This window comes from Bombina bombina, chromosome 2, assembly GCF_027579735.1.
Source record: "Bombina bombina isolate aBomBom1 chromosome 2, aBomBom1.pri, whole genome shotgun sequence".
Taxonomy (NCBI): Eukaryota; Metazoa; Chordata; class Amphibia; order Anura; family Bombinatoridae; genus Bombina; species Bombina bombina.
In genome coordinates, this window is record NC_069500.1 from 536,364,347 (window position 1) to 536,377,395 (window position 13,049).

Sequence of the window (13,049 nt, forward strand, 5' to 3'; positions counted from 1 at the left end):
AATACAACTACAGATATGGTGTGGCAATGTATTGCACCTGAATCAAGTTCTCATGTATGAAATATACAGGCTGAATTCTACCACCGTGAGAAAAATGGTTCAATATATTTTTAGCATAACCTTCATTGTTATTAGAAATCACTGTCTAAAATAAAATATACACAACTACAATAGATGTGCTGGTTGATAAGTAGAACGCTGCCATTGTTCTCCTTGGGTCTTCCCTGGAGCAGCAACTGCTGACTCATTTGGATGGACCATTGAGAGTGGCCCTAAAGGTATAGCACCATATTCAAACAAACTGTTTATATATATTTGTGAGAAGATTCGGTTGGAGTGCTGATTCTATTCTTTGGATTATTGATCCCTGGAGTAGTAACACCAGCCATGGGTTAACAGGGCATCAAGAACGTTTGTGTTGCCATTGTTCCTGGCGCAGGTTGTGGGAACGGCTAAAGGTCCTTGTGCTGGTGTGGTCTTCTGTGTCACAGGTGTTGGTGGTTCTCATGTGAAGTTAGAACTGTTGTTCTCTATTCTCTCCTGGCGCGGTATCAGATTCTATGCTGTCATCCCAATAAGCAATAAGTATCCTTGGGTGGCACAGGCTCAGCGCAACTGCATCCTCAGGGGGCACAGTCACCAGGTTTAGTGTTATATGGGTGCTGTTGGAGAATAATCATGTTGGCTGATACACAAATGTAAAAGTGATATATTTTAAGTTTTCTAAATTGTCAGATTTCATAAGAGAAATAGTACTTAGTAAAATATGTTTGTTTTCATATAGCGGCTCTATATCCATACACTACTGTAAAGCATTATTTGATTTTATATTTTGCCATACTTTATAGTTATATTTACCTCATATACAAATATATCCACGTAAGCATAAGTGGAGATCTGTTGTAACTAATTATTATATTATATTTATGAGTCTTAGTGGCTCCCTGATATATTGAGTTGTTTGTGCACATTCCTTAATAATATTTGAGTGTATAAAAACATATTTCTGATATTAGTTACTTCAGAATCTCTAGTCCCTATGTAATACCATGTTTATAAATGTGTGCATCAGATACATGTAATAAATATTTAATTTATTTTAAACACAATTTGTCTCCCATTTTATGTTCAGCACATCGGTTTAGTAACAATTATAAGTACAGTTATTACACATATAAGCCATTTCATGTTTGGTATAGTGTGCTAGGCATGAGATATTTATCCTAGACTTATATATTGGTCCATTTATACAGTACTGTTGTATAGTATATGATAATTATATGCACAAGTTATTTCATGGAAAAATCACAATTTTATATGCTTGCATATGTAGTATTTTCTTCCAGACAGAATTGTGTATTCAAGAAATTTAGAGAGTATAATGTCTTACTTCTCTTGTTTATATATACAGAGGTGTGAAAATTAGCTAGTTCCTGAAAATCTGAGTATATTTCAATGATCAGTGGGTCTCTGTCACCACAGGGGGCCTGTTATCTAGTTGTTTCCTAGATAAACTGTCTAGGTAGGAAGTTGTTGATGGTAATTTCATTTGGAGATTCCAATCTTTGGAGACAGGGAAATAAAGGTTCTCATAAGTTACATTTTTACAATTTGAGCAAATGCATTTCCTTTGTTCTCTTAGATGTCCTGGCTAGTGTGTATCTTAACAGCAGGAGGTTTGTGTCTTGAGTCTCACATCTGGCCCCTGATAAGTAGGTCTGGGATCTTACAATAGTCACATTTTATATCTAAAGGAGAATTTCATATATAAATGAATTCTTTTATATATTGACTTATAGTTTTCTGTTTTCCTCGCAATTTATCTGACATTAGAATGCCGCTAATTCTAGCTGCACACCACACTTCTATTATTCCAGGCAGTGAAGGGGTTAATCAGGTAGCATGTAAGGTTAATTTTAACTGTAGTATAGAGATTACTCTCTCATCCCCTGATCCCTCATAAAGAGCTTTCCCCACCCACGCTCATCCGCACTATCTTAGGTACTGGCAGACAGTCTGCAAGTATGCAGTTCAGGTTGTTTATTATTTTATTATTAGTATTATTAGTTTTTTATGCAGTGTAATGATCCTCCTCCCACCTCCCTGAGCCCCCCCCCCCCCAAATAGGTTATAAAGAATATTAATATAACAATTTATATATGTCTAAATATGTGTATACATATATACAGTATATATATATATATATATATATATATATATACATACACTTTGGAGCCCTTGCCACTCAATTACATTTAAACATGAAAATCATTTTTATTTTATTCAATTTTAATATTTTTTCATATGTTTTACTGTGTTTTTTCTGTAAATATTTAACATTCCAAGAAAAAGATATATATATATATATATATATATATATATACCTGTATATATCATATAGGTATATATTTTTTTTAAAAATCTTACAAATATATATAAAAAGAACATTATCTTCTATGTGAAGAACATTGGAATGTAAAATATGCATAACTACCTTCAGGTTTACTGCAGTTGGTCTAATGTGTGTTGGGTTAGCGTGCAAGTGATAAGTGTTGGATTTTGTTTTGGTTTTTTTAACACTGTGCTCCATTGAAGTCTATGGAGAGACAAGGTTAACGTGGTCACGATATCTGAAGCCCTGAAGCTAGCACACATTCTGTTTCGCGCGTGTGCTAATTTTTTACTTTCAACTTGCAATAAGTGCTAACCCCTGCGCATTAAAAATTTTACTTTGTAAGCGCTCAAGCAAAAAATTCTGATAGTTCACTACTTGTAATCTGCTCCTAAATGTTGATGATTCAAATAGAGCATGCAATTTTAAGCAACTTTCCAATCTACTTCTATTTTCTTGGTATCCTTTGTTGAAGAGTAAACCAAGGTAGGCTGAAAGCAGCTTAGGAGCGGGCACGTGTCTTTAGCAATCTATGGCAGTAGTACTTGCACCATTGTATAACATTGCTATAAACATTGTTCCAAACAATCCTGCTAGATAGCTAAGGACAGGTGCACGCTCCTGAGCTCACAGAGGATTACTCTATCTAATAATAGAAGTAAATTAGGAAGCTGAGTTTAATGTCATGCTCTATCCATTTAAGTTTTATTTGGACTTTACTGTCCCTTAAATCAGGTGCTCAATACCAAAACATATCAATCTGATCATTATTATCCATCCTCATAGATAGGGCAGAAGTGTGACCATTTGGTCATAGTTTACAAACATTCAAACAAAAAAACAAATTTCACAAATTACTTCTGGATTTAGTACTTTTTAACAAAATTGAATAGTAAGATTTGACATTTTCAGATTTGATTACATGCAGAGGCGTTGTTAATTGTTTTATTTGTTGTTTGTTTATTTCTTGCTTGGGAAGGAATTATTGTTTTTATAATGTAAAACCTCCTACACAGAAATCAGCAAATGGTGTTTATGCAAGTATACTAAATTTAGTTTTCCTAAACTATGGCATATTCTTTAGAACAATCAATTAAATCACCAAACCATATGCATTCATGTTGTTTACTGCTATAAAATATGTGCATTTTTTGTTGCTGATGCAGTAGCATTTTGTTTTTTATGTTTATGTGTTTGACAATACCCACTCAGGTGATATTAACAGACATACATTACTAAATATATCTTCTAAGATATTTGCTTGACATTTCCTTCTTAATATGAGGAGAATCCACGGCATCATTCCTTACTGTTGGGAAATACTGAACCTGGCCACTGGGAGGAGGCAAAGACATCCCAGCCATAGGCTTAAATACTCCCCCTACTTCCCTCATATCCCAGTCATTCTTTGCCTTTCGTCACAGAAGGTTGGCAGAGAAGTGTCAGAAGATTTCAGAGTAGTTCCTTAGGAAGGATATCTGCCCTTCAAAATGGGACTGGAGATTTAAGTAGTCTTGTCAGCCTCTCAGTGAGAGTATTGACGGATGTTAGAGTCTTGAGATGCAGGGAAAGTCTTTCTGCGAACCCATCCAGACTCGTATTAACAGCTCCTAAGCAATCAGTCTTGACGATTTTCACTGCCTGCTTCCATCACTCAAGTCCATGTCAGGAGCGATGCTACAAGACTGTCAAACTTGAGAGGCTGTGTTTCTGTTCAACAGCATATATTCCAGTAAGATTGTTTCATTCTTTATACACTTATGATAACGCAAGAAGACAGGGTCACAGCGTGGCTCCTTTTATCTGTATGGAATAAAGGGTTACTATCTCCGGAGGGGGATTATTGAACAGGGGGGATTTATCACATACTTTCTTTTATTATGATTATGCTGCGACATGTGTGAGATGAGGCTCAGGCAGATGTTATTACGTACAAGTTTTACTTTCGTTTTTAGAAGCTGTGCAGTCTGTAAGGCTTGGTGCACTTTTTTCCTATAGCAGGGGCGGTCCTGCATTGCGCGCCGGGTGTGCTTACACTGATTTCCACTTTCCTGACCGTCCGGTTTACCAGAGAAGAAGTGGTTTCTCTGTTTGGCCTGGGTCATAGGAGGTGGTGAGTGCCCCAGCCATTAGGGGGTATAAAAGTGCAGTTTTTTTCTTTTTATCTATAGTCTGCTTTATAAGCGCAAGCTGTGGAGGATTCTGATGCGTTAGAGGGTACTCCCTCTTTACCTAAATCTAATACCTGTTTATATTGTGAGGAGGCCACAGTATACCCGCCTGCTCAATGATGATTCACATGCCTTGATAAGGTTATTTAAGATAATCTTATTTAAGAAAGTTAATATATTTGATACCACCGAGCCGTCCACCTCTGAGGAGTCTCCGGCCCGTGTGGTGCGCACCATACAGTCATCTCCTAATACACATGCAGCTTCCCGTAGCACTCCTAATCCTCCATCTGGAGGGGCCCTTTTACCGCCAGACTTTACTGAGCAGTTACAAACGGCAGTTTCTGTGGCCTTTAGTGCTTTACCTCGCTCTGATAAGCGCAAGCGAAAGGTTAAATATTGCTATCCTTCCCAGGGATCATCTGCTAGTTTATTGGATTTTTCTGATACAAGATTATCCAATAATGAAGGCGCCTCTGATACTTCAGAAGGTGCTCTTTCTGGGTCGGAATCTGCTGCCTCTAGGCTTGCAGCTGCGGAGCAACCAGACTTTAGATTTAGGGTTGAGCATTTACACTTTCTACTGAAGGAAATTTTAGCTACGTTAGAGGTTCCAGAGCCTGAATTGCCTGAGGAGCCTTTGATTCCTAAATTAGATAAGGTCTGCGAGGACAGGGTTGTTCCACAAACTTTCCCGGTTCCCGTAAAGATGGCGAACATTATTCAGAATGAATGGGAAAGAATTGGCTCTTCATTTCCCCCTTCTTCTTCCTTTAAAAAGAAGAAGGGCCCCGGACTCTCAATTGGAGTTGTGAGGCTCCATCCCTAAGGTGGATGGCGCTATCTCCACGCTTGCTAAATGCACTACTATCCCGCTTGTGGATAGTTTGTCTTTTAAAGAGCACATGGATAAGAAAATTGAAACTCTGTTAAGAAAGATGTTTCAACATACGGTATATTTGTTTCAACCGGCAGCTGCTGTTGCCGCGGTTGCCTGAGCGGCTACCTACTGGTGCGACTCCTTATCTGAGTTGATTGAGGTGGAGGGTCCCCTCGATGTGATCCAGGAAAGAAGACCTTAAGGGTGGCTATTTCTTTTATTTGTGATGCAAATATGCAAAGTATTCGCCTGAATGCCAAGGTTTCAGGTGCCTTTTTACTGCAGGATAAAAAAGAACAAACCTAAGGGACAAGGTCCCAATTTTTGTTCCTTTTGTTCGGATAAATCCCTCTGCAAAGCCCAAGCAATCCAAGGGGACTTGGAAGCCGGCTCAGTCCTGGAATAAATCCAAGCAGAGCAAGAAGCCTGCCGAGTCAAGGTCGGGGTGAAGGGGCAGCCCCCGATCCGACTCTGGATCGTGTAGAGTGCAGACTGTTGCTCTTTTCGGTTGCTTGGTTTGGAGACGTTCAAGACCCGTGGGTCCTGGAGGTCATTACTCAGGGTTACAGGATAGGTTTCAAGTCTCATCCACCCAGGGGCAGATTCCTCTTGTCAAACCTGTCTTCAAGGCTGGAAAAGAGAAGCCTTTCTGGGGTGCTTGAGGGATCTCTCCTCCCTGGGAGTCATTGTCCCGGTACCTCTTGCAGAAAGAGGTCTGGGATACTATACAAACCTGGTTCCAAAAAAGGATGGAACTTCCCGTCCGATTCTGGACCTAAAGTGTTTAAACAAATTCCTTTCTGTCCCCTTGTGCAAGATGGAGACAATAAGGTCTATCCTTCCCTTAGTTCAGGAAGGACAGTTCATGACCACGTTCATGGACCAGCACTTCCAGTTTATAGCACTTCTGTTTGGTCTAGCTACTGCTCCAAAAGTTTTTACGAAGGTTCTAGGGGCTCTGCTCGCAGTGGCTAGAACCAGAGGTATAGCAGTAGCGCCATACTTGGATGATATTCTGGTTCAAGCACCATCCTGTCATCTGGCAGAGGACAATTCGAAAGCCCTTCTATCTCTTCTTCGATCTCATGGATAGAAGATAAGCTTAGAAAAAAGTTTTATTATTCCTAGTACCAGGGTAGAATTCCTGGGTACTATAAAAAGACTCCATATCCATGAGGATATTTCTTACAGACCAGAGACATTACAAGCTAACTTCCGCTTGTATTGCCCTCCAGACCTCCTTAAGGCCCTCTGTGGCTCGGTGTATGGAGGTGATTGGTCTCATGGTGTCCAGCATGGACATCGTTCCTTTTGCCAGATTCTGTCTCAGACCACTTCAGCTGTGCATGCTGAGACAGTGGAATGGCAATCACTCTGATCTGTCTCAACAGATTTCTATGGACAACCGGTCGAGAGAATCGCTCTCCTGGTGGCTCTGTCCAGATCACCTGTCCCAAGGGACATCCTTCTTGAGACCATCCTGGGAGATTGTGACTACGGACGAAAGTCTCTCAGGATGGGGAGCTGTTTGGGGTGCCAGGAAGGCACAGGGCCTGTGGACTCAAGAGGAATCTATCCTCCCGATCAACATTTTGGAACTTTGAGTGATCTTCAATGCTCTAAAGGCTTGGCCTCTTCTGGGTTCGTCCCAGTTTATCAGATTCCAATCAGACATCACCTCGGTGGTTTACATCAACCATCAGGGGGGAACGAGGAGCTCTTTAGCAATGAGGGAAGTATCTCGGATTCTGGAGTGGGCAAAGGCCCACAGCTGCTCCCTGTTAATGATCCAAATTCCGGGTGTGGGCAACTGGGAAGCAGATTTCCTGAGCAGACAATCCTTTCATCCGGGGGAATGGTCTCTCCATCTGAGGTGTTTGCGGAGATTTGCAACAGATGGGGGACGCCGGAGATAGATCTCATGGCGTCCCGGCTCAATTCCAAGCTACCAAGATATGGGTCGCGGTCCAGGGATCCTCAGGCGGAGCTAAAAGATGCATTAGCAGTGCCTTGGAGGTTCAATTTAATTTACATTTTTCCACCGTTACCACTTCTCCCTCGTGTAATGGCCCGCATCAAGCAGGAGCAGGCATCAGTGATGTTGATTGCTCCATCGTGGCCGCGAAGTATGTGGTTCATGGATCCTGTGGGGATGTTTTCATCTCCTCCGTGGAAGTTACCTTGTTGCAGGGATCTGCTGGGACAGGGTCCTTTTGTTCATCAAAATCTAGATTCTCTGAGGCTGACTGCGTGGCGATTGAACGCTTAGTCTTAGCCAAGAGAGGTTTCTCTGAGAGGGTTATTGACACTCTCATTCAGGCTCGTAAGCCTGTTACTCGTTGCATCTATCATAAGGTGTGGAGAGCTTACTTGTTCTGGTGTGAAGAGCGTGGGTTCGTCTGGCATAAGGTCAAGGCTGCCAGAATTCTTTCCTTTCTAGAGGAGGGTCTGGAGAAGGGCCTTTCTGCCAGTTCCCTGAGGGGACAGATTTCGGCCCTTTCTGTTTTGCTGCACAAGAGACTTGCAGAGCTCCCTGATGTGCAATCCTTCATTAAGGCTCTGATCAGGATCAGACTTGTGTTAAGATCTAATGCTCCACCTTGGAGTTTGAATCTTGTTCTTAAGTTTTTGCAACGGGCTCCGTTGACATTAAATTGTTGTCCTGGAAGGTTCTTTTTCTATTGGCTATTGCATTGGCATGCAGAGTTTTTGAAATGGCGGCCTTGCAATGTGAGCCTCCTTATCTGGTGTTTCACATAAATAAGGCTGTCCTACGTACCCGCTTGGGTTTTCTTCCTAAGGTGGTGTCTAATTGTAACATCAATCAGGAGATTGTGGTTCCTTCCTTGTGTCCTAATCCTTCTTCTTCAAAGGAACGTTTACTTCACAATCTGGATGTGGTTCGAGCTTTGAATTTTTGTCTTCAAGCTAAGGATTTTAGACAAACGTCTTCCTTGTTTGTTATCTACTCTGGGAAGTGTGAGGGTCTGAAGGCCTCTTCAACTTCCTTATCTTTTTGATTGAGGAGAGTTATACGCTTAGCTTACGAGTCAGTGGGACTTAGACCTCCTCAGAGGATTATGGCTCATTCCACTAGAGCGGTGGCTTCTTCTTGGGCCTTTAAGAACGAGGCCTCTATGGATCAGATTTTTAAGGCTCCTTACATACTTTTTCGAAATTCTACAAATTTTATGTTTTTGCTTCGGCTGAAGCAGCTTTTGGGAGAAAGGATTTACAGGCTGTGGTGCCCTCAGATTAAGGTCCACCTTTCCTTTAACCCTCCTGTTATCATTCAGTGTTCTCTAGAGCTTGGGTATAGTTTTCCCAACAGTAAGGAATGATGCCGTGGACTCTCCTCATATTAAGAATGAAAACATAAATTATGCTTACCTGATAATTTCATTTACTTTTGTATGAGGAGAGTCCACGGCCCCCGCCCGTATACTCCGATGGGCGGACCAAAATTTGTTTTTCTCTTCCGGCACAATTTATACCCTGATATTTTTCCTACTGTTCCATGTTCCCTTGGCAGAATGACTGGGATATGAGGGAAGTAGGGGGAGTATTTAAACCTTTGACTGGGGTGTCTTTGCCTCCTCCTGGTGGCCAGGTTCAGTAAGGAATGATGCTGTGGACTCTCCTCATATAGAAGGAAATTAAATTATCAGGTAAGCATAATTTATGTTTTTCAAGTGTCTTGGTCTACTTTTATTAATCTGGTTGTCTTTAAAGGGACAGTCTACACCATGATTTATATTGTTTAAAAAGATAGATAATCCCTTTATTACCCATTCCCCAGTTTTGCATAACCAACACGGTTATATTAATATACTTTTACCTATGTAATTCCCTTGTATCTTCGCCTCTTAAAACTGCCCCTTTATTATTTCAGTTCTTTTGACAGACTTGCATTTTAGCCAATCAGCGCTGACTCCTAGGTTACTCCACGTGCATGAGCACAATGTTATCTATATGGCACGTGAACTAACCCCCTCTAGCTGTGAAAAACTGTCAAATGCATTCAGATAAGAGGCAGTTTTCAAGGTCTTAGAAATTAGCATATGAGCTTACCTAGGTTTAGCTTTTAACTAAGAATGCCAAGAGAACAAAGCAAATTTGATGATAAAAGTAAATTGGAAAGTTGTTTAAAATGACATGACCTATCTGAATTATGAAAGTTTAATTTTGACTAGACTGTCCCTTTAAAATATACCCTAAAATAATTTGCTATATTACAGGCACCTTATTTAGTTTGTATAACACCTCCCATTACAGCAAGTTCCTCATAATTCCATACCTAAATTACCAGAGACAAATGGTGTGCATTAAAACCTCATACAATGCCCCAGTATATGTGCTTTGGAAACCCGTAAAAATTTGGATATTAAGTATAATGATTAAGAGTTTTTGCTTAAAGAAAAATACTAGAAGCAATTTGGGATATTTTACCCTAATCCATGTCAAACCCTCAGCCTTGTTCTGTGACACCTTTGGATGAGAATTATCCGCCTACATATTTTCACATTTTGCTTCCTGCTGCAGAATATGCCTGATGTACAGATAAAGAATAACAATTATCTATGTGTAGAAAACCTCTGAAGGTTTTAACTGTATTGCACTTGTAATCCAACACTTTGATTAGCACAGTATTTTAAAACTGACAGAGCAATCATTCAGTAGCCTACAGGGAATGACTATATCGTTCAGCAACGCTTTATCATGCCACCATATAGCTGTTCACCCAACATTAAATACAGCTGTAACATATTGTATTGTATAGTTGCCAATAAATTCTCTACTACTCCACCGTTAAATGCTTGGAAATATATGGGAAATATTCTGTGAATTTAAAAATAGGACATGCTAAAAGTTGATGTAAATAAAAAAAGAAAGCATTTTTAAAAATGAATAATATATTCCGAAGTGGCCACAATCGTTTATATATTGCTATTCACACAAGTGCCCTGCAACTTTATATTTATTTTTGTTATAAAAATTTAACTCACGAGAATGGGTCTCTGCAGAAATTATTTCAAGGGCAACAAAAATATAAAATGACCTAAACGTAATAGTATCAATTTAGACAACCAAGTATAATATATATGTATAGTGTTAACCCAGCTTTTAACTGTAATGGAAGTATCACAAGAGATACGTGATTGGTGTATGGGTCTGCACCTGCCTTGTATAAATCCCTCTTTATAATGAAGTAGAAAATTAACATTTTTTATATTGCCTGCATGCTATCTAGATCAGGAATCGCCAACCTTTTGGACCTTAGGGATCACTAAACTCACAATTTTGAGTCCCGTGGTCCACTAACATGAATTTAAAAAAAAAGGTATGTATATATATATATATATATATATATACACACAAACACACACATACTGTACGTAACTAGTACAGTATGTATATATTTACACATTTTTAAGAATTATTTTTTGGGCTTAACTAACTGAATGACAGAACTGAGAGAATACTTCCAAATTACAGATGAAGGGTGAGTGCCAACTTATGAGCTGGAAACAGAGAGGCAGAAAGTGGGGGGAAAAGAATTATGTTTAAAAGGACCACAAGACTTCCAAGTTACCTCCCCAGTTAGGAATTCTTCAAAATTACTTATGATCATGGACAGACATTGGAGTCATAAATTAAGTTTATATCAGAAAGCTCTCAATATGGAGGTGAGCTAACCATTACTGATGTTACTGGAAATTACTATAATACTGGTGGGATATGGCTGATCTGCTGGATGGCAATTACTGGAATTCAGGTGGAATAAAATTATTAGAATGAAAAATAATTAATATTTAATTAAAAAAATTAAAAAAAAGAAGATGGAGGAGAGGAAGACAAACAGAAATGTAAGTCCAACTGAATGAATTAGAAAAACTACTACAAAGAGACAGGTAAAGGGAAGAAAATAAATGAAATATAAGAGATCATTTTTTTTAAAGATTTTCTTTTGTTATATACTTTAATTCCACTATTTCAAGCCAAGACTATAGCAACCTCTGCTGGTTTTAGAATGGAAGCATCTTCCTCTGAGCAGCACGCCGGGCGGGAGGAGTTAAAAATACAATCTAGCTACGCAAGTTGCGCAATACTACGCAACATGCGTAGGGAGATTGTAATTTAACTCCTCCGTCAGTTTTCACTGATGTCCAGCCAGGCACTGTAGGGAGTTGCGGCGCAACGGGGGTGACACCATCAGCGGAGATTAATTCCTGCTTGATGGTGTCAAGGACCACCAACAACTTCTAGTGGACCACCAGTGGTCCAGGGACCACTGGTTGGCGACCCCTGAGCTAGATAATTAGATGACTCCTAATTAAAAAGGGGGTTTATGGGTGTTTGGATAATAGAGAGGAACCATTCTAGAGATCACCTACATTTATTACTCTAAACATTGTAGCTAACAGGTTAGAAATCTGCATTTTTCCCACTGACCATATAATTACAGAGGCAAACTCTCTTACTTTCTGTCCCCAAGATAAGATTATAAACAGGGCACATATGCCCATTCTTTCACTGCAGGTGCCTATGTCCATACAAATAAGAACTTGTAAGTGCATTACAAAGATGGATGCCACAATAAATTTAGCTGGTTCTCATATCCTCTGCTCTTTTAGGAATATAATATGCTTCATTGGTATAAGTTATTGTTGCTTCATTACAAAACCTTTTCTAATATTGTATTCTTTTTTTTCTATTAGGTCATTCCAACAAAGGATAGGATTGAAGGTTTACTAGCATTTAAAGAGAAGAGGCCTCCTCACTACAAGGGAGAATAAGAAATGCATTACTTTGCCTTTAAAGAATATAGTTTAAAAAAAAATATAACATAATATTTGGACTTTCAAGCTATGCATCGCCTTAGAACATGGAATTTCACAACCATGGAAATACAAAGTAAACAGTGAATGCATTACACCATCTGGAATGTGCCCACACATGTACCTGACATAACTATGTCTTTCAGATATTTTGCTTAGTTTATGAAGTTGCCTGTGCCTACGTGCAAGGTCACAGGTTCATTAGCTGTTTTCAGTTGCTTCCAGTGTAACACGCTCCTTCCTATTCATTACAGAGTAGTAGCCTGCACAGGAAGAACTTTGATTTTTGTTTGTGTTTGCTCTACATTGTACAATCGGAAGTACAAGTGCTATAAAATGAAGCCATAGACAGTTCATATTGTATGGAATATCTGCTGATAGTACTAATTAAATGAACTGCAATAATTTCAGTCACAAATGTAATGCACACATATGTTTAATATCAATAAAAACTGATTAATCAGTGCAAGTTGGCTGTTTTTTTTTTAGTTTTTTTTCATTGCACACATAGTAATTTTAGTGATGGTTGTATAATGTTCATTGGGATTCGGGAGGTTTTTTGTTTTCCATCTTGTTTTTTTTTTTTTTTTTTTTTTTACATTTTTGCAGTCATAATTATTAAATAAAATACAAGCCAAACATTTACATAGTGGAGATCCAGAGATGTTTTGACATTTGGGATAGATTCTTTAGTCTGTTAAGAACCAACACCTGTACTGAAAATGTTTATACTACAGTATTGTTTATAGAAAGAAAAAAAATATCAA

At 39.1% G+C, this 13,049-nt stretch overlaps 1 protein-coding gene across 1 annotated transcript in view; it reads left to right on the forward strand.

Annotated features, from left to right (window-relative positions):
- The window catches only part of AUH (AU RNA binding methylglutaconyl-CoA hydratase), a 1,048,717-nt gene extending 1,035,966 nt beyond the window's left edge, over nucleotides 1–12,751 (forward strand). The window contains exon 10 of the mRNA XM_053702385.1: nucleotides 12,163–12,751. Coding sequence (XP_053558360.1) covers nucleotides 12,163–12,240 — 78 coding nt within the window. The 3' untranslated portion in view covers nucleotides 12,241–12,751. The remainder of the gene's footprint in view (nucleotides 1–12,162) is intronic.
- The last annotated feature ends 298 nt before the right edge of the window (nucleotides 12,752–13,049 follow it).